The sequence below is a fragment of the Alligator mississippiensis genome, chromosome 1 (assembly GCF_030867095.1).
Source record: "Alligator mississippiensis isolate rAllMis1 chromosome 1, rAllMis1, whole genome shotgun sequence".
NCBI classification, from domain to species: domain Eukaryota; kingdom Metazoa; phylum Chordata; order Crocodylia; family Alligatoridae; genus Alligator; species Alligator mississippiensis.
In genome coordinates this window covers 124,249,175-124,274,161 of record NC_081824.1, presented here as the reverse complement: position 1 = coordinate 124,274,161, position 24,987 = coordinate 124,249,175, and the positions used below count along the sequence as shown (strand labels likewise).

At 47.2% G+C, this 24,987-nt stretch overlaps 1 protein-coding gene across 3 annotated transcripts in view; it reads left to right on the top strand.

Annotated features, from left to right (window-relative positions):
* The first annotated feature begins 15,863 nt into the window (after positions 1-15,863).
* Positions 15,864-24,987, top strand: part of PLAGL1 (PLAG1 like zinc finger 1) — an 88,226-nt gene continuing 79,102 nt past the window's right edge. The window contains exon 1 of one of the 3 annotated variants that reach the window (XM_019488378.2): positions 15,864-15,999. In XM_019488378.2, the coding sequence (XP_019343923.1) occupies positions 15,990-15,999 (10 nt within the window). In that variant the 5' untranslated portion in view covers positions 15,864-15,989. The remainder of the gene's footprint in view (positions 16,000-24,987) is intronic. The other 2 variants (XM_014605494.3, XM_019488381.2) reach the window with 2 other exon arrangements.

The following is a 24,987-nucleotide window of genomic DNA, read 5'->3' as shown; positions in this document are numbered from 1 at the left end:
TATTAATCAGGCAACCTTATAACTCTATTAATATACAAACTATTGCTTCAACTTATTCACATAAACTATAAGGCACAGTCTACAAATATAACCAGCAATCCTTAAACTACCTGGGTGCCCTCCAGGGCAGGGACCCCACTCCCAAGGTACCACTACAGGAAAAGAGGTGGGGGAAAAGAAAAGGAGAGAGAGACCCCAAAGACTCCTAAGCTGCCCCCTATCACCCAGGAGCGGCCCATGTGGTGCCCCTTCGCAACCCTGGGGGGTCCCTCCCCTGTTGGGACCCTCTCTCCAGGGTAACTTACTACTCCACAGTCCTGTAGGGTTGCCTCCTGTTCTTCAGGTCGAGCTCTGTTCTCCACTGGGCTTTCCTGCTCCCCGACTCTACTGCCACTGGCCTAGCTTAGGGCCGCATGCACCGCTGTGTGTAGTGGGTGCTTTGCCCTTGTGCTAGGGGTTGGAGGCCCAGACAGCCTTGTGCAGCACCAGGGCTTGGTCTGCTCTCGGACCCTCTGGGCAGCATTGTCTGCACTGAGCTGCTGTCCCGAGCCACCTTGAGCAGCTCCCAGGGTCTCTCACCCTCCATGCAGCGCCTCCTGCACCGAGCTCCCAGCCTTGTGCTGCGGGTTGTGGACCTGAGCCACCCCAATGGCTCCAAAGATCCTGCTCCATGCACCAGCCTGTGCACCATGTCTCTGACCACACACCAGAGGTTGCAAACCCGAGCCCCCTCATGCAGCTCCCAGGGTCTGGACGTTGTGCACTGTGCTGCACACTGAGAGCCTAACCGCTGGAGTCATCTGCTGCTCCCTGCTGATAGAAGTCTTTAGGGGCTCTTTCTGGGCTACTGCTTTACCCTGCTGAGCAGCTCTCCTCAGCTCTTCTAAGTCTTGCTCTTCTCTGTCCCCGATGCATCTCTCTCATGCTGGGCACACAGCTCCTTTTATATGCTCCAGGGCTCCACCCCTGAAGTCTTCTGGACCTGACAGTTTGAAGTCTTCAATCAGGTCAGGGAGAGCTCCTCTCCCCCTCCCCTTAGAAAAGGGTGTGACTTTATTTCTCTTGCTGCCTCCTGATTGGTGGATGGGCTCCGCCAATCAAAACAGCAGGATTTCAAGCCTGGGACTCAACCCAAGCTCTGAAAGGTAAGCCTGCTACAAAATATACTCAAGTGATCCCAGGAAGAGGTCCATGCCCCCTGCTTCAAAGGAAAGCAAAAACACACACTGTTCAGACCAATCTGACTACAAGGTAAAATTTCTTCCTGACCCCAAATATGGCAATTGGTCTGAACCTGAGTGGAGGAGCAATACTCCTGAGTCAGGAACTTCTGGGGTTAAGTTGCAACAGGATACACTCCATTCAAAATCCCCAGCCTTGGATCCAGCCAAGACCCAATGCCTCCGAGGAGGGCTAAAACAAAAAGAAAAAGAAATAGATGACCTTGACACATGTAGCAGCAGGAGAGGAAAAAAATTATCTCCTGGCTCCATGCAACAATCCACAGAGCCCACCCAGAAGCATGGGAAATACCCATAACAATAGGCATAGCTGTGCTTAGATCATCCCTGACCAATGCCTGTCCAACCACTTGAACACCTCCAGTGATGGAAAATCCACAGCTTCCCTAGGCAGCCTATTCCACCGCCTCACTGTTCTAACAGTGAAGAAGTTTTTCCTGATATCCAATTTAAACCTACTTTGCTGCAACTTCAAGCAATTGGTCCACATCCTACTCTCTACAACAAGAGAAAGAGGTATTTTCCCTGTTTATGGCAACCCTTCAGGTATTTGACCTTCTCCTTACATGTCAAACTCAGCATAAAACTTAGCTATATTTATTGGGATCTTTATTGTACCAGTATTCAAACTGGATGATCACAGTGAGTCTTGTTAAGACTCAGTTTGAGCAGATCATGCTTCTTTTCAAAATCCCTGATTTATCAATTATTAGTCCCAGAGTTATAGACAAAACAGTACTGATACCATGCTGCTGCACAGGTAATTTCAGAGCAGTCCACATGCAGATTGCAATTAAAAAGAAGTGATAGAAATGTTTTTCCTTTCCCCTGAAACAAATGGGGAGGTGCAATTATGAATTAACTGGAATAATTTGGATTGTTTGTAAGTCTCTTTTCCTATGGGTGGTTTCATTTCTCTAATACATTCATATACTGATATTAATTGTTGCAAGATTACTTTCTATTGTCCTGCACCAACATTATCATCAAAAGGCACTTAAATATTTTTTAAAATCAGGTCTTGATTCCTATTAATTTCAACGGAAGTTCAGTGCCAAGGCACTTTTGAAAAATCCCTCTAGCAGTTCTACCAGTATTTGTACCTGATTTTCAGCATTCTTTTCCATTCCTCTTCAATATTTCCACGTAGATTCAATTTGGCTTGAAAAACTCAAAATGTGTTCAGGTTGAAGTGAACTATGTCCTTTACACCCTTTGAATGGAGCTATTGTAATCTATGCTATTATGCAAAAATGCTTCAGATCTTTGTCAGACTTTGTTCTGACTACGCTAACGGTACAATAATTTGGTTAATCTGTTTCTCACTGTGTCAAAGCCACTGCCACTTGATTTCTAACCTACACGTGGTCTTGATCGTTATTTTAATTATTAGTTTGATTACGGTAGCTCCCACGGTGGGCTTCTCAAACACATATACGACAGTCTGTGCCCCAAAGAGCTCACAACTGGAAATCCAGGAACCTCTAATTACCATTACCTAAATCTATAAGGAATTTCCCAAGGAAAATGTGTGCAAGGCAGCAATGAAATCACACATAACATAGTCCAGCACTAATAGAATAAACAGCAGGCATTAATTGGAACCAGTTGGTTACGTTCTGCCAAACGCAGTGGGAAAGCCAGATGAGCTCTTTAGAGCCCTTGTTTCTTCGCTTTTGCTTTATTCCATCCAACCTATTTAAAGTTTGTCAGTTGGGATTCCATCAAGTAGCAGCTCTTTTCATGGGGAACAGCAGCATGATACACCAGAATTTCTTCTGTTTAGGAAGGACTATATTTATCTAAATTTATCCTATGCCTACATTTACTAGCACACTCCACAGCATGGCCCTACATACTGCAACATCATAAAACCAGTCTTGCCTAACTAGTATGTTCTGAATAGGTTTTCCCAATCCCCATATAGTGACTGTTCAGATGGAAAAGAAAGGAATTTGGCCCTACAAGTCTCTATTCCTCATCATGATTCACGCAATCTTAAATTCTAATTAATGTAAATTACATATACATACACATAATGCAAATGTTTGGCTAATTCACATTAAAATAGAAATTGTCGGCAGCAGAACTCAACAATTCAAATTTAGGCAAACTCAGCCATATGTTTATGGACTTGATACGGGAATGACTGGCTGAAAATCCATGAACTATAATGTCTTATGTTGTCTGACACAGTCTATCACACAGGCGGGCAATTACTTTGGGCAGAGGACCACTTACCCAGTTTTGGTAAACTGTGGAGGGCTGCATGGGTAGCCCTGCCCCTTGGCAGGTGCCCCGCCCCCTGCTCACCATCTTGGGACCAATGTCCCAGGGCCAGCACCGGTGGGACCCAGAGAAGGGCGCAGGCTGGCAGGAGCAGTCTGTGGAGCCAGGATGGGCTGCACCAGCAGGGAGACAGGGGAGCTGACCTGGCTCCACAGAGCCCCTGCCAGATGGGATCCTGTACTCCTGCTGCCCTGCTCTGTGCCCTGCTGGCACTGGTCCCAGGACACCGGTGCGGGCCCTGTGCTCCCACGCCTGCTCACTCCCAGTGCCCCCCAGCCTCATGGTACAGGCCGGGGGGCAGTGCACAGCCCTGACCCCCTGCTCACCAGCAGGGAAGGAGCTGGTGCGGAGCATGGGGAAAAGTGGCCCCCTCCCCTGCCCTGGGGCTGGTGCTCCCTGTTGCAACTGCTCGCAGCCCATGCAGGGCTGTCCTGAGCAGGCACAGGCATTCCCACGCGGGATGCAAGTGGCTGCAGTACAGGGTGCTGACCATGGGGCAGAGGAGGGGCCGCTTTTCCCCTCCATGCTCAGCACCAGCTTGTAACCCGCCCCCTCAGCCAACCTGGGCCCTGTGTCATGAGCTCTGGGTAGGCAGCAGGAGCAAATGCTACCCAGCATGGCAAGCGGCCAGGGCGGGGAAGGGGGGCCACAACTGCTGCCAGCACAGCACAGCCCTGATGGGTGAGCCCAGAGCAGGCGCGGGACTGGGTTACAAGCTGGTGCTGAGTGCGGGGAAAAGCGGCCCCTCCCCCACCCCATGGCTGGCACCCCATGCTGCAGCTGGTCACATCCTACGTGGGGCTGCCTGTGCCTACTCAGGACAGCCCTGCAGAGGCTGTGAGCGGCTGCAGCAGTGAGCACCAGCCACAGGGCAGAGGAGGGGCTGCTTTTCCCTGCACTCAGCACCAGCTCATTCCCTGCCCTTCCCCCATCCCCTTACCTGAGGTTCCTGTGTTGGTGCAGTCACATGGTCCCAGGCCAGAAGCCCCTGATAGCGCTTCTGGATGGCAGGGGCGGGGCCTAGTGGGCCCTGCTGTTGCAGGACCCTGCCAAGGATTCCCCTGGGTCCTACTGCCCTTGTTTCCTGTCATTTTTGACAGGAACCAAGGACAGATAAATTTTAATTTTCAAAAAATTTTAGGGGCCCCTCAGGCCAGATAGAATGGCATCACATGCCAGATCTGGCCCACGGGCTTTATTTTGCCCAGCCCTGGCCTATCATAATGGTCCCTTCCTGACTTTAAGATCTATGGGCAGGACCCACAGACAGGGAAATTAGCATGGATCTCAGTGGAGCACTGAGTTACAAATTGAGAAACAGGTCATACAAATCTATAAAAAGCATTTACAAAACACACAGACCTTGTGTACTCTACAGGAATTCAGCATGATAGCCATCATTTGGACCCCTGTCATACCTGTAATATGACACATTGTATACACAATTGCTTTGAGGGATTTATAGGCATTAACCTCATAGCAGACTTGTTCTTAGCAAGGCTAATCATCTGTTTGTGATAAGCTGACTAAAAATGCAAATATAATTTTTGTTTAGTTTGTTAGGGAACACAGAGGAAAACTATACTATACACTGCACTGTAAAATTTGTATCAGTAAACGATTTTGGCAATTCCAAGACAGAAGCAGAAATCTGGTTGGAAGAAAAAAGTGGGGAAAGGGAATGGATTTAGAACCCTTCCACAAGTTTTGCATTTATTTTACTATGTTATTCAGAGTCTAAAGTTTCCTTCAAAAACAAAATAACTTTTCTGGTTGTAAAATAAATTCTCCCCATAGAGACAGGCATACAACTTTCACATTCTGCAAAAAAATAAACCCATAAATGCACAGAGGAGTGAACTTCTATTGTTCTTCTAAAGAAAGCATTATATAAAAAGTTTAGTTATGGTTTAATGAGGACATTTTACTCACCTTGCTAAATATTATGTTAGGAATATACAGGGAATGCTCTTTACTTTGGCTGGATGTTTCATATTTTGAAACACCCAGGTGTTCCATTTTTTTAAAGGTATATTAAAGGAATATATCTGGATAATTTAACAGCTATATTTTTTGCTTATTCAAATAACAGGCTTGTTACTGTTCTTGACAAAAGGAGAGTTGAAGTGATATTTGCAAACTATTAACTACTTCTGTGGTTTTTATCCATCGGCAATGCCAGTATTGAACTTTCAGAACTAAAACATTTTTTTTAATGCAACCTTTGTATCTTGAAGTTGAATCTGATATTATACCAGAATTAGGATTAAGCAGAATAGAAAAGTCTCATCCCTGCAAAAAATCAACAAACTGGTCAGAAATGACAGGAGAGTAAAGGAATTTTTTTTGCAATAATTTTCTAGTGTATAAGAACACTTTTTTCACTCTCTCATACAGAGAGCAACAAAATCTGTTGTCTGAATTCTGATAGCCAGTTCAACTAAAGGAGATTTCACCTGAAGTTTATTGTTCTCCAGGAAAGGAATAGAGCAGTCTATTGACTCTAAGACACTTGGAGGCAATTAATATGAATGACTAGCAACCTGGATCAAGGATAACAAGAAATCCTTTTTTAAATACATAGCGGGTAAAAAGAAGGTTCCGGGTAACATGGGGCTTCTGCAGGAGATGCTTGGAAATCTGGTGGTCTCACCAGATGACAAAGCAAACCTATTTATCAATTTCTTTGCCTCCATTTTTCTGAGCAGGGACCAGGTCATCCCCCCCCCACCAGGATCCCCGATGGTCCCAGGGGAGGCACACCCAGGCCCAGGGTCAGAGAGGACCTAGTCGGGAAACTTCTGGTGGGACTGGACGTGTTCAAATCAGCAGGTCCTGACGATCTCCACCCCAGAGTGCTGAGGGAATTAGCAGAGGTCATTGTGGGACCTCTGGCACAATTTTACGAGCACTCGTGGTGCTCTGGCGAGGTGCCAGAGAACTGGAAAAGGGCCAATGTGCTCCCCATTTTCAAAAAAGGGAAGAAGCAGGACCCAGGAAACTATAGGTCTGTTAGTCTTACCTCGGTCTTTGGGAAGCTCTTTGAGAAAATTATCCAGGTGCACATCTGCAAGGGTCAAGCAGGGGCAACCAACATGGGTTCATTAGAGGCAGGTCCTGTCAGACCAACCTGGTGGCCTTCTATGACCAGGTCACAAAATCCTTGGATGCAAGTGTTGCAGTGGATGTAGTCTTTCTGGACTTTAGGAAGGCCTCTGACACTGTCTCTCACCCCATTCTCATTAAAAAATGAGGAGATTGTGGTGTCGATGCCTACACAGTCAGATGGGTTGCTAACTGGCTGGAGGGCTGCACCCAGAGAGTGGTGGTGGATGGGTCATTTTCAACCTGGAGGAATGTGGGCAGTGGGGTCCCCCAGGGCTCGGTCCTCAGGCCCGCACTGTTCAACATCTTCATCAGCAATTTGGACGAGGAGGTGAAAAGCACCTTGTTCAAATTTGCAGATGACAATAAGATGCGAGGAGAAGTGGGCACGCCAGAAGGGAGGGACAGGCTGCAATTGGATCTGGACAGGTTACAGGGGTGAGTGGATGAGAATAAGATGGGATTCAATACTGACAAGTGCAAGGTATTGCAACTGGGGAGAAAGAACCAGCAGCATACCTACAGGCTGGGGAACTCCCTTCTCGTCAGCACAGAGGCAGAAAAGGATCTTGGAGTCATTATAGACTCCAAGATGAACATGGCCTGCCAATGTGGGGACGCAGTCAGGAAGGCTAACCGCACCTTGTCGTGCATCCACAGATGCATCACGAGCAGGTCCAAGGAGGTGATCCTTCCCCTTTATATGACATTGGTCAGTCCGCAGTTGGAGTACCGTGTCCAGTTCTGGTCACCACACTTCAGGAGGGATGTGGACAACATGGAGAAGGTCCAGAGGAGGGCCACTCGCATGATCAGGGGCAGCAGGGCAGGCCCTATGAGGAGAGGCTATGGGACCTCAACCTGTTCAGCCTCCACAAGAGAAGGCTGAGAGGGGATCTGATAGCTGTCTATAAACTGGCCAAGGGAGACCAGCAGGCTATGGGAGAGTCCCTGTTCCCTCGAGCACTACTGGGAGTAACAAGGAATAATGGCCATAAGCTGACTGAGAGTAGATTCAGGCTAGACATCAGGAGGCACTACTTCACAGTCAGGGTGGCTAGGACCTGGAACCAACTTCCAAGGGAAGTGGTGCTCACTCCTACCCTGGGGGTCTTCAAAAGGAGGCTAGATAATCACCTAGCCGGGGTCATTTGACCCCAATACTCTTTCTTGCCCATGGCAGGGGGTCAGACTTGATGATCTGCTCAGGTCCCTTCTGACCCTACGTACTATGAAACTATGAAAAAAACCCACCAAGTAACAAAATAATGCATAGACACATGAAGCAACTTGCAAGTTTGAATTTTTTAAAGATAAATGATCAAAGCCTCTAATATGTCTTCAGTTTTCAAAATGCTTCTTAGAAAACAGGATTCATGTCATCCTAACATACATTCTTATCTTCTTAATATTAAATCTCCTCATTATATGATGTGTTAATTACAAGGTTTACATGGCTAAGACAAAGTGATGCTATGACTTCAGGCTTTGCAGAGGCTATGCAATATTTTAGGATTGCCAGTTTAAAAATTCCTCTCCTTCAAAGACCACCCTCTTTGTTCAGCTATCTGTGCAGGTACTATATGAAAACACTAGACTGGTAAAACTCATGTTCACTAAATGTTCCAGAACTAATTCACATCATGTTTGGCACCATCTCACATTTATTATGAATGAAAAACTGAATCCTGCAAAACTTTATCACACTTCTTCCTTTTCACTTGAGTTTCCCATTTAAATGTATAGGACTTCTCAGGTAAATGAGGACTATTAAAAGCAAAATGCAATAATTCTGTGTATTATTATTGCTTTTTACCCCATAATAAAAGTAAAAAATCTGAAAGGTTTTTTTCTTGAAGCAAAAATACCACTAGTGAAAACTTGCTTTTTTTATATCAAGCAGTTGGTTTAATGTTAAAAAAATTATAAAGGAGCTGGTTTAAACATAAGGATCTACATAGCATACACAATATAATGTGAGACAGTAAATATCACAGCCAACCTGAACAGATTTAATGGGACAAAGAAATGGACTTCTCTTGCTCCAGGGATTTTTTTTTTCTTGCCTATTTTCAAAAACCTGTTGCTAACAGCAGTAGTACTAGAACTTCTTACCGTATACTCAAAAGTGTTAAGTAACCTAAATATAAAGGTTGCTATTAGCTCCCTTTCCATTAACCTATAAGCAACAGCATAAAAAAATATTGCTATCTTGTTCACTATCCCAGTAATACAATGGAATCTCCTTATATTGATGTAGCCTCCTACAAAACCCATTGTAAAATGAACCTCAATATTTAAAAAAAAGGACTTACCTGACAAAAGAAATCTTCCCATCCATCCTGGAATTGGTGCCACTGTCTTTTATACTGTGAATTTGCAAAAATCAGTGGCCCTCAAGGGAAAGCAGCTCTATATCATATTCTTTTTTCCAGTAAGGAGAAGCTGTAATGAGATTGGCCCCTTCTGGGAATACCTGTAGCAAAATTGCTAATAGAGTTCTGTATCAAGCTAATTTGACAGTGTATGGATTCCAGAAATATATTTTAATCATCACTAGTTATATTGATTGGTACTAAATCAGATTCTTATTCTGGCCTTTGCACTTTACAACAGACCACGGTGTTTATCAAAATGTGGTACAATGGTAGGGAGTTGCAACTGACCTCCCCTCCTCCTATAGCTCACAACTCGGAAGAGTTCTTCTGATGATTTAAGCTACAACAAAACAGAAGTATAAAAGAATTGGAAGCTACTGGAGTTGACTTAGAGCTGGTCCCTTCAAGAACTGTATCACTTTGGATGCACTCAGCATGGAAGATGGGAGTTAATGTAGAAAGCTTCATGAAAAGGCAAATATAAAGTAAACAGGTGTGTTACTGCAAGTTCTCTCTCCATTACAAACTTCTGGTTTCCTCACTAATACTTCCTATCAAGGGTTAGAAAGAATAGTCCTGAGTTTCTTAGCTTTAATATTATTTTCTGGTTGGGTGACCTTCCATTCCCTTACTGGACAGCCATATGAGTCATAATTTTGCCATTTCCTTATCAGTTATAGGTTATCCCTTCACAGATAGGGAAGATCTCATATGTTAACAATGCTTACAGTAGGTGTAACCAGGATAGGGAACTCTGCTGCTCACTCAAGGAAGAGTAGTCTGCCACAATCCAAGGAAGGAGGCTGTATGTCCTAACCATTAACTCTCCCTCTCTCATTTTAGCCTCAGTGCTCTAGTTAAACAGCTGGGAGCACGGTGAGCACATTCACTGGATTTCCTTTGACATATATGGCCAGTCACTTTCTTGCCATACATTGTACAGCCATTTTGGTGGATGGAATTAGGTGCTGAGGAAAGGACAACCAGGGACATTAAAGGAATATTTTATGGCCTCCAAAGAGCAAGACAAATCAATTTTCTCTACAAAATTGGGATTAGTCCACACAGCAGGAGATCGACAAAGCATTCCTCTGCCAGCTGTAACAGAAGCTAATTACTTTTCCTGGCAATGTTCACAAAGGGGGACTTCATTCTATGGCACATGTGACAAAAGAATATGAATGTAAAACAAACTATAATTGATGTATTTCCAATGCTAGCATTGTTTCCTTGCTTCTCACAACCAACTCTTTCTTTTTTCCCCCCCATTCCTGGTCTTTAAATTGTACATTTCTGGGATGAATCCATTCCCAGGAAAATTACAGCTATCTGACAAACCAATCACAATTATGACTTCATAGAGAGGGGGTGTGTGGCACATCAGGATGGGCTGCTCTGGGCCAGACCAGAACTATGCATATAGTGATAAGGCATATGAATGGTGCAGCAGGCATGACAACCTATGAAAAAGTGGAGCAGTAACTGTCATGTTAATGGAGACATCTTGGAAAGGAAAGGGCTGGGTTTGGAAATACCCTGAGGGGCAGAATGGGAGCGTGCACTGGTGCACTCACACCCTCCTTCGATTGGTTCCTGGTCCACCCAAAGTTTAAAACCAACTATCTGGCAGTGGCAGCAGCATTTCTACTCAGGAAGTGCTGAGGGAGTCAGTTGTCTTCATGGCTCTTTGTAATCTACCTGATCCTTTCTAAACTCCACAGGTGTGAAAAACCCTCTGTTCTGTGTAATGGTCTTGATGTTCCACCAATATCAGGAGGTGCTACTTCACAGTCAGGGAGGCTAGGACCTAGAACCAACTTCCAAGCAAAGTGGTGCTGGCTCCTACCCTGGGGGTCTTTAAGAGGAGGTTAGATGAACGCCTTGCTGGGGTCGTTTGACCCCAGTACTTTTTCCTGCCATGGCAGGGGTCGGACTTGATGATCTGCTCAGGTCCCTTCCAACCCTACCAACTATGAAACTATGAAAATCCTTTGTTCTGCAGTCTGTTCACTGCTTCCAGTAATGAAACTCCTACTTCTCAGCCCTGCAGGCTGTTTTTAACTCATTCCAATGAAGTTGTATCTGTTTTTGCTTCAATCTTAAACTGAATAATACAGCTCTAGGCCACTAGCTTGTTAGGAAACCCTCTAGTTTATGTTTAACTGGAGAAAAACAGGTGTTGTTATATGTGCTGAGGCACCTCCCCATGTGCATCCACCTTTTCTAAATTTTGGATCCTCCTATGTGCCCTGAGGTCAGCTTTGATCACTTTGAAGACAGAATTTGTGAGAGGGAGTTCATCTGAGGTCAGGCACAAGTGAGGACAGGGTGGCACCTGAGACACTAAGTGCCTCGGAGAGGTGCCAGCTTTCCTAGGCGACCAAAAAAGGGGATGTCTGTGGCCTAGGAAAACTTGTGCCTCTCAAAACTGAGCATGTCAACTGTTTTGATTGGAAAATTTAAAAATAAACTGATTGAATAAAACACACAAGGGAGGGGGTGGAATAAAGGTAAAGGCAGAGGATTAACTGGCAGTGGGGGCTCTCGGCGGGGGTCAATGGAATTGTCTGGGGAAGGCTGTAGGGGGTTATGAGGGGCAGAGGGGGCTGTCTGAGGGGGTCAGTGGGGGACTGTCTGGGAGGGATGTGGGGGGCTATCTGGGGAAGTCAGTGATTTCATAGATTTCATAGACATTTGGGCTGGAAGGGACCCTAGAGGATCATGGAGTCCAGCCCCCTGCCCCAGGGGCAGGAAGTCAGCAGGGATCATGGGATCCCAGCAAGATAAGCATCCAAATGTGTCTTGAAGGTGTTCAAAGTGGGTGCTTGAACCGCCTCTGGTGGCAGTCTATTCCAGACCTTGGGGGCTCAGACAATAAAGAAGTTCTTTCTTATGTCCAGCCTGAATCGATCGCGGTGGAGTTTGTGACCATTTGATCTTGTCATCCCTTGGGGCGCTGTGGTGAACAGACGTTCCCCCTGATAAACTTAAAGGTGGCCATCAGATCACCCCTGAGCCTGCGCTTTTCCAGGCTGAAGAGTCCCATGGCTCTCAGCCTCTCACCTCTGCACCCTCTCAAGCTTCTCCACATCCTTCTTGAATTGTGGAGCCCAAAACTGGATGCAGTACTCCAGCTGCAGCCTCACCGAGGCCAAGTACAATGAGAGAATGACATCCCAGGATTTGCTTGAGAAGCATCTATGGATGCAAGCCAGCGTTTTGCTTGCTTTACTAGCCAAGAGGCATCACATTGAAGGCTTACGTTCATCTTGTGGTCAATCATGACCCCCAAGTCCCTTTCATCTGTAGTGCTAACCAGTGTAGCACTGCCGAGCCTATAAGCATGCTGCAGGTTTTTCCTCCCAAGGTGGAGATCCTTGCATTTTTCGGTGTTGAACACCATCAGGTTCTCGTCCGCCCATTTCATGAGCCTGTCAAGGTCATCCTGGATTGCCCTCCTGTCCTCAGGTGTGGATGCTTTACCCCAGAGTTTGGTGTTGTTGGCAAACTTGGCCAGTCCACTTCCGACACCAATGTCCACATCATTGATGAAGATGTTAAGTAGTATAGACCCTAGGACAGTGCCTTGAGGGACCCCACTGGTCGCAGCGCACCACAACAATTGGCTCCCGTTGACCATCACCCTCTGGGTCCTGCCGCGGAGCCAGTCCCCCAGCCAGTGGATCGTGGTGAGGTTGAGGCCATAGTTAGCCAGTTTAGCCAAGAGGTGATCATGGGATACCAGAGTGAAGGTTTTTTTAAGTCAAGATATACAGTGTCAATCTCTTCCCCCTTTTCCAGGTGATAAGTCACCTGGTCATAAAAGGAAATGAGACTGGTCAAGCAAGAACAACCTACAACAAACCAATGCTGGGTATCCCTCAGGATATTGCCATTAGCTAGTCTGTTAAGGATAGCCTCTTTGATAATAGTTTCCAAGACCTTCCCCAGGACAGAGGTCAGGCTGATGGGCCTGTAGTTTGCCGGATCTACTTTCCTCCCTTTCTTGAAGATAGGCACGACATTGGCCTTCTTCCAATCTTCAGGCACTTCACTAGAGCACCAAGAGCTCTCAAAGATCCATGCCAGGGGCTGAGCTATGATGCTTGCCAGCTCCCTGAGTACCCTTAGGTGTAACCCATCAGGGCCAGCTGACCTGAAGGTATCCAGCCTGTCAAAGTGTTCCTTCACAAGGTCAGCTTCGATGGAGGGAAAGGAATCTTCCTCACCTGGGCCTCCCAAACCCATAATGGGCAGGGCCGTCCCATGGGACTGATGAAAAACTGATGCAAGGTACCCATTTAGCAAGTTCACTTTTTCCTGGGCACTGGTTGTCAGTTGCCTCATCTGGTTTAGCAACCGCCCAATGTTGCCCTTGCTTTTCCTCCTGCTCCCCATATATCTAAATAAGGACGTCTTATTGTCCTTGATATTTGTAGCTAGCTTGAGTTCCATCACAGCCTTGGCTTTCCAGGTTTGCTCTCTGCAGGTCCGGACCAGAGCAGAGTATTCCTCCTTGGTGGCAGTTCCAGTCCTCCATCCTTTGTAGGTCTTCCTTTTAAGACGCAGGAGGTCTGCCAGTTCCCTGGACACACAAGGGGGATGCTGTGCCCTTTTGCTGCCTTTCCTCCAAGACAGGATAGACTTTGCTTGCACATCCAGGATTGCTCCCTTGAGGAGCAACCACTTGTCCTGAACTCCCCTCTCCATTGGGTTGTGTCCTTTTAGGGCCTCTCTGACAAGCCTCCTTAGCTTGTCAAAGTCAGCTTTCCTGAAGTTGAGGACTTCTATATTACTGACTGATTTGCCAGCTTTACGGCAGATGGTGATCAGGTCATAGTCACTGTCACCCAGCTTCCCTTTGATTGTTAGGTCGCTGATTAGGTTGTCCCCAGTTGCCAGTATGAGGTCAAGCAGCGCTTTACCTCTTGTTGGCCCGTAGACTTCCTGCATCAGATAGAGGTCATCCATACACGAGAGAAAGCTTTGTGACTGCTCGGATTTGGCTGAGCACTCCTCCCACGAGATGTCTGGGTAGTTAAAGTCTCCCATGGCAACCATATACTGGGAGCGCATGGCCTCAGCCAATTCCCTGGCAAACTCCTGGTCAAGGTCTTGACCCTGGGTAGGGGGTCTGTAGTAGACTTCCACCATAGTATCCCCTGTACCGTGTTCCCTATGGATTTTAACCTAGAGGGTCTCAAGTCGTCCACCCTGGGTGCCAATGTCGGCTTGCAGGAATGCGTAGCTTTCCTTGACAGAGAGAGCTACGCCCCCGCTCTATTTGTCCACTCAATCCCTCCTGTACAGGGTATAGCCATCTATACCCATGGTCCAGTCATGGGTGGAATCCCACCAGGTCTGTTATCCCAATGACATCATAGTTTTTTGCATTTAGCAGGAGAACAAATTCCTCCTGGTTATTCCCCAGGCTCCTGACGTTTGTGTATAGACACGCAAGTGTCCCCTTGGGGGCTCTTGCCCTGCCTACATTTTGTTCCAGGGCTGGGGCTGGGGTGGGATCCCTTATGTGCCTTGGCCTGCTGGCTTTGCAAGGGCAGCTCAGTGGGCCAGCAGTGGCATTAGTCCCCCCATGCCCCGGCAGGCTTAGTTTAAAGCCTGGTGGAGCAAGTCAGTGAGGGGCCATCTGAGTCAATGGGGCAGGCTGTTTGCGGGAGTTCAGTGAGGGGCTATCTGGATCAGTGGGGGGACTATCTTGGGAAGGCAGTGAGGGGCTGCCTGGTGGTCAGTGGGGTGTGAGGGGGCTGTCTGGGCAGGTCAGGGGGGGCTGTCTGGTAGGGTGGCCATTGAGGTACCTCAAGAATAGAGGACAGTTGCATTTAGTGCAACCATGAACGTCATGTGCCTCCTGAGGCTGGGGGAGCATGGTGAGCTCCCACAAGTGGTGACAGTGGTGGCGACAGTGGAGGCATGGTGGTGAGGAGCAGGGAGTTCCTGCAGGCAGCCGTGGCAGTGTTGGTGGTGGGGGCGGGCTGAGTGGGCAGCTCCCGCAGGCAGCTGCAGTGGTGTTGGTAGTGGGGGCAGGCCTAATGGGGAGCTCCTGCAGTCAGCTGCAGTGGTGTCAGTGGCTGGGGGGGGTGCCGAGTGGTGAAAAATAGAGGACATAAAGGTGTCCCATTTCATAACAATAGAGGACAGAAGACCAGAAAATGGGACTGTCTTCTATAAAACCGGATGAATGGCCACCCTAGCATTGGTGCATACAGGTGCACGTGCACCCCCTGAGATTGGCGGTACACCCCCTGAGAAAAGTGCTGCTAATGCTGCCGGCGGCATCCGCCGGTGATCACTGACTGCCGGTTGGTGCTTCCCACCCACACTGCCAACACTGTGTGGCTGCCTACAGGGACTCCTCGCTTGCTGCCGCTGCATCACCCCCACCACCTGCCAGTGGTTGCCGTGCCCCCCCACGTGGCCTCTGGGGTCGCATATTGTTCATGGTGGGTAGGCAGTGGGGGGCTGTCTGGTTCAGTGGGGCCCAGACTCCCTGGGGCTGGGAGGGCTAGTGAGGAGCTGTCTGGGGGGCAGTGGGGGGGCTGGTCGGTGGGGGTCTATGTGTGTTGGGAGGGGGGGGGTCAGTGAGGAATCAGGGGGAGGACGAGGGGCAGTGAGGGGCTGTGCGGGGCAGAGGGGACTGCCGGGGGGGAGGGGGGAGGCTGTGAGGAGTCAGGGGGAGGAAGAGGGCCAGTGAGGGGGTGCCTGGGGAGGCTGTAGGGGTCCGAGCAGCTGTCCCCAAGCCCCGCTCCCTCTCCCGTCTGCCCAGACGTAGCGCCCGGCTCCCCCCGCGCCCGGCCGGCGGCACACGGGGGAGGAGCGGGCCAGGCAGCTCCAGCTGAGCGGGAGGCGGGGAAGGAGCCGCCGAGCAGGCAGCCGCGGGGAAGGCGGCGGCGGCAGCAGCGGAGCCCGGCCCGGCAGCAGGGAGGGCGGCCGCCCCGTGCCGGTCAGCCGCGGGGGCATGAGCGCAGGTGAGCGGGGCCGCGGGCGAGCGGGCGGGGGCCGCCAGCAGCATCAGCCGGGGCAGAGCCTGGAGCCGCCGCCTCGGTCGCGGACCCCGGGGGTCCCGCAGCGCCCCGGACTTGGGCTGAGCCCTTGCTCCCGCGCGCCGGGCTGCAGGGAAGCGCTTCTTCCCCCTGTTCGGCACTGGTGAGGCCACATCTGGAGGCCGGTGTCCGGGGGGGGGGTCTTCCACTGCAGAAATGTTGCAGGTAAGTTGGAGGGAGTCCAGCGAAGGGCAGTGAAAACGGCGAGGGACGCGGCGAGGCCGAGGGAACTGGGCTTCGTTACTGGAGAAGAGCCCGAGTGATAGGGGTTCAATAGCAGCCTTCAGCTACCTGAAGCGGGGTGGGGTTGCAAAGAGGATAGAGCTGGACTGTTGTCAGTGGGGGCAGATGGCAGACTGAGGAGCGATGGTGTCCAGTTGCAGTAAGAGAAGTTTAGGTTAGTTTGGGGAGGTTTTTTTGTTTGTTTGCTTGTTTTGCATCTTTCTTACTAGGAGGGTGTGAAGCACTGAAACAGGCTGCTCCATCTCCACCCTTGGAGGTTTGTAAGACCTGGGTGGACAAAGCTGTGGCTGGGATGATCTAGTTGGAGACGCTCCTGCTGTGAGCAGGGGGTTGGACTAGATGTGACCTCCTGAGGTCCCCTTCCAAGCCTCATTTTCTGTAATTATTTGGCTGGAAGGACCCCTGGGTAATGCCAGCACCTAGTTTTCCCTCCTTTTGTAGGCTCTAGAGCCCTTTCCCTGTTGCAGAGAGCTGGGAAAGGCCACCCTAGGTCAGCCCCCCCCCCCCCCCTTGGGAACCTCTGGGCTTATCTTGAGGGTCACATAGGTGCACCCCAGAGCGTGGCATGCCAGGAGGGATCTTGAGGCTCCCCTTGCTGCCTCAGCTTCCCCAGCTGAGAACCATCAGGCTCTAGGTGGCTCTTGGAAATGCCAGCTCTTCCTTTGAACTTGGCTTCTTTGTGGAAAAACAATAGTCATTCTTCTGTTGGCTAAGATTTCAGAGAGACCAGGGCAGGTTGGCATATATTTAAAACTTATGGATCCCTATTGGAAATCTCTGAGTTTAGCTTGTGAATCACAGTGACACACCTAACGGCGCCAATGTGGCGTGGCCCCCTGGTGGTGCCGTTGAAAGGCTCTCAAGGTGCCCTGGTTGAGAATCAGTGGTGTAGAACGTAGGTAACTTAAGGGCTAAAACATGCAGCATCCTTCTAAAGGCAGAGCATTTTAGAAGTGTGTTGGGGGAGTGGGGGTGTTTATGCTAAGTACAGTATCCCCTTTTCTAGCTCCTGGAGCCCTATGAATTGCTGTGCAGCTGCTCCTCCATGGACACACACGCTCTCCCTTCTTGTCCAAGCACCACCTTTCTGTGTACTCATAAAGGGCTCCTACGACAAGGCAAATTGCCTGCAGCAACAGGAAAGCAAATTACACCGCATGCATCCGCCTTTAGAAGGTTCCCCCCCTCCGAACTTTTCACAAGCCTCAACCTCTGCCCCCAGTGGAATGTGAATCCAGGCATAAGCCAGGTTTTTCCACTTGTCTTTCTTCTTTGCTTTTTACAAAAGCCCCAGGATGGGCTAATGTGTTTGGGACCAATCCAACTCCCATTGACTTTATGAACAAAAAGGCTACAGAATTGTTTTTCCTCGTTCGCTTTCTTCTTCTTTTTTTAAATCTGCTTCTTGCCCATTTAGATGTTGCTATGGTAAACGTATTTTCAGGGCATCCTATAAATACGGATGTGAAGTAGCTAACTGTATTTTGACACATGTTCTGGAGCAGCACCCTTAAAAGCATGAAACTTGGTGTTTTGACCTGGGAGCTGTTTGTTTTCGTTAAAAACAGCTGTGGGCCAAAGTCTGCCTCTGCCACTCTCATCAAATTTGCATTCATTTAAAGCAGCCCCACTACAATTGAAGGACTCTGCAGTAACCAGTCCAGTACTTGTGTAACAAGTCACTGCAGACATTAGTTTTTCTCTTAAAAGTCTTTAGCACTCATCATCTTCTCTAGGACCTTTTAAGATAGAAGTTGCCTCATAAAACATATTGTCTTTAAAAAGCATGTAATCCAGCATATTAATGCCTGTAAGAAGAAAGAACAACATTCCCTTTTCTGAGATGATGAAGTTGGGACATTGAAAGTCTACTCCAAATACTAATGCTGCTCCATATGGGTTGGACATACACAATCTGTTCCTCAGTTCCTCCACTTGCATTTTTATTTTTGTGGAATGTTTTGAAATCATTTTGTAAAAAACCCACTAAGTATTATTAAGTGTCTTTGATTGGGAAGGATTAGTATAATATCATATTCCACTGCATGGCTATTTTATTTAGATTGATTAGAAAAATACGTGGTAATCATCTTCTGCTTTTGGTACATGACATCTAAGGTACTTAACACAGTATACAGGACTCTTTATCTCACCATGACAGAAGTATCCACATTAACAAACACAAGCCTGTTCAGCTCATCCCTTCTCAGAAAGCTGGGTGGGGGAGATGGGCATTGCAAGATAACCAAAAGACTAACAAATCCAGACTGTGACAGAAGGAGGAGGGAACAAGCTCTAATGCCTTCAGAAAGCTGTTCTCTCCCATTTTCAGTGAGGGACCTCCAGTTCAAAGGCCTTTGTTGCGGTGGTGTGGACCAGCTAGTGTTGTTGTCTTACAGGTAACTAAGTCCCGAAATACTTTACGGCTGGAAAACTGATATCAGTTGTCCAGCTTCTTGTGCAGTCACTAGTATAAGTGTTGAATATTGCCATTCTTCTTCAGTAGCGTTTTATACTCGCTTTACACTGATGTAAGTGACTATATTTAATTATCCTATGCACTAAGTTTAGTGTAGTTTGCCAGAATTCCTCTTGTTAACTTATTGGAAGCCAGGCAAGATCCCAGAACATTACTGTAGTGCCTATCATGAAACTATTTCATAAGCTGGTTGCCAAAGTCGTTCCAATTTTTGAGTGGTCTCAAGGCATCTCTCTGGCTTTTAAACAAAGGCTTGAACCTTTAGAGCTTGCATATATGTAACATACATTAAAATCATATAGTGTTGCATCAGTAAGAAATAGAAGATCGCATGAATGGGAAGACTAGAAACTATACTAAGAGTATATGGCTCAAGCCCACAGTTGATACTGGAAATGAAGGAAAAGGCTTTTTTTTCCTAAAGGCCAGAAGGACCTCTGGCTCATGTACTTTGAGGTTAGCCTAAGGCCAGGTGTGCTCAGCCCCCAGCCTGTAGGCCAGACCTGGCCTTTGGAGCCATGGCATCTGGCCTGTGGGGCTCCCCACAGGCCAGGAAATGTGGGGATGGGGAAGCAGTGGCAATGAATACTGCCACCCCTCCCCCACTGCCAAATTCCCAAGCCCTGCAGGGGCAGATTGGGACTGGGCCATGCCCCCTCCCTCCACACAGATGGACTGAGGGCAGGCTCCCCCTGCATGCCGAACTGAGACCACTGGTTGGATTCAGGCAATGGACTAGGCACCACTCTGGCCCATAGAGTGAAAAGGTTGGGCACTGCCTTAGATCAAATGGAGTTGCCAAGAAAAACAATGTAATATTATATAGATTTGAGTTTGCACATTTTACAGTCAGATGGAAAGTTAAAATGTCCTGTGTACTTCTGTCTTTTCATGCATAAGCAGTTCTAGTGTGAATACTTTTGACATGCACAGTACATGTGTACTTTTTTTTAAAATCAACACTAATCCAGTATATCTCAGTTTTATGCACTCTTGCAAAGACGGTCATTTTTAACTCCCTGTTAGTTCAATAACCTGCTCTGCACCCCAGAATTTCTATAATGCTAAGGGCTGAGCATACCACCCCAACCCTCAGCTTTACCTATAGGCAGGGCTCATTGGAGGGGAGACAAACAGCTCGACCCTTAACCCTTGCCCCCCATACTTTGCCTTCTGCTACCAGTCTGCCCCCATCACTTGCCTCCTGCTGTGCCTGCCCCCCACCTCCAGCTTTGGATCTCTATTCCCCCACTTCCTCCATCTAAGTCCCCCACAGCCTCTGTCTCCGCCTGCAGCCTCTGCTTTCCTGCCTGTCTCCCTTGCAGCCTCAGGCCCCTGCCATCTCTGCTCTACCTTAATGCTCGCCCTTGCTCTGGCTTTGGCAGGCGGGGGCAGAGGTTGCAGGGTGAGGGAAGATGGGGGCGGGGAAGGTGGTGGGCAGCAGGGGGCCTGGTGCTGTGGACAGGGGCAGGTAGGGGAGTAGAGACTATGGGAGGGGGACAAAGACTTATTGTTGGTGGCGATCCCCCCTGATCAAGGATTATCACTCCCATGGGTAAAGGATTGTAAATGAGTCCATTGATGGCTAAGAAGGCCAATCCTAGAGACACAAAATTGGGGGGTGGGGGAGAGGCAGAGAGGTAGAGGCAGCAGCTGCAGCATCTGCCTGCCTGCTCCCCCCCCTCCCCCCCGTCATCTCTTACTGAAATCCAAGACAAGAGGCTTCCCCCAATGTTGGGGGGACACCTCATCTTGGATTTAAGTAAATAGGGCAATTCCTCTTAAACAAGGTACTCAGTAGACCTTCTTCATTTAGTCTCAGTTCCAGCTGCCTTATACAATGTGAGTCCCTTAATGGGACAGTTCTCCACAGTGCTGAACAATCCAAGATAGAGAGGGCTCCTGTTATTTGTTTCTTCTCTCTGCTGCTTCTGTCTAGAGCTCTCAGCATGGCCCCTTCTTCAAACTGAAGCGGAGTGCTAAGATCAGGCTCTGGGATGGAAGTGCAGGTTGATTCTCCAAGGTCTGCTTGCTACATTCTTCTTCCCCTCATTTCAACTAGAACATCATTTTAGTGGAATCTGTCCCAAGAACAACTCGAGGTAGAGATTCATGTAATTCCAAATACTTCTTGCATCATTCCAGGCTTTCAGATTGTTTTGCTATGCTTTGGTTTCTAGCCATAGTGGAGAGTAGTATGGCCTTTTATAGTCACACTGCTTTGATTATCATTGTACATTTTCTCTTGCTTTAATTTCAATTTCAGAAAGGTACAGTAAGATATCTGAGGAGTTGTCAGAGCTAGAGAAGTTCAAGTGTTCTGCCACTGAAGAGCTAGGTAGGGCAAATGGAACCAGAGAGTAAAATGTATGTATTTGTATCCCTAGTATTGTGCAGTCATCCCAAAGCAGCTAGTAGGTCACAATAAGGCTCAAATTGAGGTAGGTTACACTGGGTCAGTGACCCAACATGATTTTTTTCCAAGTGTGTAGTCATTTTTGCTCTATAGAATCTTAACTTTCATTAAAGAAAACTTTCAATGAAGAAAACCTTGAAAACATCAAGCAAGGATAAACCGATATAGTGATGCCTGCTGGCAAACGGTCTGAAAGAGTAACTGCTTTATTCATGTCAATGCGTTGCTTGTTCAGCTACTGCTACCAAAGCATAAGGAAGAATATCACAGAACCTCACAGTTAGTGGCACCTCATTTTGGACCTATGGGTGGTTGACTGTTTGGGAAAGGACCTTTGCTTCTTTCCCCTTCCAAATCTGACCAACAGATTTGAAAGACCAGAGAGGAACACTGCAGCACAGGGATGCTCAATCCTTGGCCTGCAGGCCAAATCCAGCCCATGGAGCCATATCATCTAGCCTGCAGGGCTCCCCCTGGGTCCAGAAATATGGTGGTAGGGGAGCAGTGGCAATTAACTGCCAAAATTTTAAGCCCCGTGCAGTTGGATTAGGCCCCATGTGGAGAGATCAGACCAGCCCGTGTGGCTACACTGGGCCATGGGAAGGCCATTGACATGTGGCTGCATTGGGCTTTACGTGGGCTATTGCCATGTGGTGGATTCGGGCCCTGGGCACACTGTTATCACACAGTAGGACAGGGCCCATGGACTTAATCCAGCCCACAGACTGATCTGGCACCGCTCATCCATTCCGTGGGGTGCTGGGCACCACTACTGCGGTGTGTCTAAACCCCACCTCAGGGAGACAGTCTTGCAAATAGATCCTTAAGCCCATCCTTGTCAGCCAGATTCTACCTTCTTATCCCAGCTTCAGCCTAGTTGTTCTCTCAGGTGTAGAGTGTGAACAGTCTTAGGCAGACATCACATCACTAGTCATGAAGTCACAGGCACAACTAACGGTGCTAAATATTGTCAATAAAAGGTAAGGTTCTGATATTGTGGTGTAACTGGGACTTGGGGATAAACACATGTCTGTGCTTTAATATACAATGCCCAGGGGAGGGCTATATTAACTCCTTCCTCTGCCCTCCAAATAGGAACCCAGCAGGACCTCTGCATAATCTGTTGTGATGAAGTCTCCTTTGGTTGCCTCAAATAGGCAGAACATGGGCTTGTGACTACTAGTTTTATTCATATTTGAGACCTGGCTCCCAAGCTGTTGGGTTTTTTTGAAAAGCTGATTTACTCTGTAGTAATTGCCATCAATTTTAGCAGAAATTGAATTTGCAGCGTTATTAGGAAGCTTTGAAAATCTTGGTTTAAAATTCTAACTAGTTTCTAGGAACTGGCTTTCTGGTGAATATAGTAATTCTCAAAAAAATATAGTTTTCAGTTGCTCAGTGTATGTCTGCACAATAAATTTAGAAAAGTTAATTCCATCCTACTTTCAAATATTATCTTAAAACCTTATTATCATCTTTTTTCAAAGAGGTGATTGACTGCCACTGGACTAGTTCTGTGCTACCATGTTTTTTGCCTGAATCTAGAGCTCTAAGGATATGGATATGTGTAACGCGAGGTAGAAAGGGTCAGGGCTTTATTATACTTCAGTGACTCTGTGGTAACTGCCAGTGGGTGCATCTACACATGCAATTAATGTGATGTGATAAACTCCAGAGCAGTTTGCTCCAGAGCATACTGCTCCTGAGTGCAGCATCTACATGTGCACCTGGGACAGCAACACTTTGATCTGGGGCAGAACAGCCTCAGCTTGGCAGCAGACTTGGTGGGGGTTGGTCATGGCACTGGGAGGGGCTGGGTAGGGTATGAGAGTGCCAAAACTATGGAGCTATGTGGATGACCCCCGCAAACCGGCTGCTCTGCCCCAGCTCAAAGTGCTGCTGTCCCCGTCATCATCTGCACATACATTGCAGCACAGTAAATGACTCTCCCATAAGATAGTACTGTCCCCAGCAGTAATATCTTATGGCGGAGTAAATTCATTTACTGTGCCCTAATACCAGCACATGTGTCGGTGGTGACGCTTTACTACAGAGCTAATTAGTCAACTCACAATAAAGCATATATGTAGATGCACCCAGTATGTCTGGTTTTATCCCACAGCAAAGGAAAGCTAATTTGTGGCAGTGTAGCACTAGTTTGCGCTGAGGGCCACACTATTAAGATTTAAGTTCTACTTGCCACAGGGTAGTATTGTGCAGTCATCACAAAGCAGCAGACGTGATAAGTTCCCAAGCCCAGTTAATGTAGTACAGTTGACACACAGTAAGGTTCCAAGCCCTTTACCCAATAGTACATTTTTTCAGACTTCCCATGCCTGAAGCACATCATTATTTAAATTGAAGTGGGTTAGTTGTACTAAGCCACATCTACTTAAGTTTAAATGAGAGCCACCAAGATAGTTGTTATTGGCAAACACCTCCAGCCAGTTAGCAATTTGGCAAGGGATGAAACGGACAAGCTCTCACTGTACACCCATTGTGAACCAGGCCGCTCAGTGCCTCCTCATAATGTGGAGGAGTTACATTTTAGCATGAGGGCATCTCTGCAGGAATTCCAGTCAGTCAGCTCTTTCAGATAAAACTGCATGAGAAGTCTTGCCTGCTCTTTGTGATTGTTAAATATCCTTTTAAGATTTTCGGCTTGATGTGTTTGGCTAGACTTTCCTTAGCCCAGCTGTTATGTACCAGTTGCTGACATTGCTGGTCTCCTGCATCTCAGAGGTGGCTACATTTTAGTGGTGAAATGTTTATTTATCATTCTATCTCCAGACAAGTACAAAATTTAAAAATATAATCTCTGTGTCTTGACAGAAAGACTACCCAAGTAATGTCTTGTCTTATCAGTAAGAATCAAACCACCATTAAAATCCCTTATTCAAAAATTGCAGGCATCTCAAGGCTACTAGCATTTATTTTGACCTATCCCAAAGTGGATACCAACTCTGTATCTAAAGCGATAAATGAGTAATGTCCACAGGTATGGAATAGTGATTCTTTGTGCACAGAGATCCAAAATGGGTATAAAATAGAAGAAAAAAGTTGCAGAACAACAATTTGGAATGAAATGAGAAAAAAAGGATAGAAGCAGAAAAAGGACAAAGAAGTACCAAGAATAAGAATAGTTAAAGCAAGAGGGAAAAAGTGCTCAGGCAGTAGGAAGGAAAATTGAAGTTGGATTAGAAAAAAGATGGAAAACCACAGTGGGAACATTGAACAAAAAAGAGAACTAGAGACTTTTTATCTCAAGCCATGAACTTGAGAAGTTTAACTTAAATTCATGTTACAGCTGTTTTTAATGCAAACTCAATATTCTATCTGTACAGGTTCTCAGTAACCTCTTCACTGCCTGAAGCATGAACTAGAGGCATCTTTGAAATCTACTAAGCCCTTATTATTAGAAGAAATGATAAACTGTAACAAGTCAGACTGAAACAAAGAAGGGCTTGTAAGATTTTCATGACGTATTCACCTGAGCTAATAGACTTAGTAAAGATAGCTGTACTGTCATACTTTGTCCTGAATTGTCATATCATCACTCCCTTGCCAAATAAATTAAATATGTTTTCCTATCAAATCAAGTTAATGAATGCTCTGCCGTCCCCATTCCTTTAGCTCTTTGTGGAGTTCTTACATATTTGCTGTATCCAGTATATCCATGTATGTCATATCCACTGTAAACCTATGTTAAGAGGATGTGGATCTGCTATTGCTGCCTTTTTAGGTAGTTGTTCAAGGGCTCCTCTACTCTGTCTTC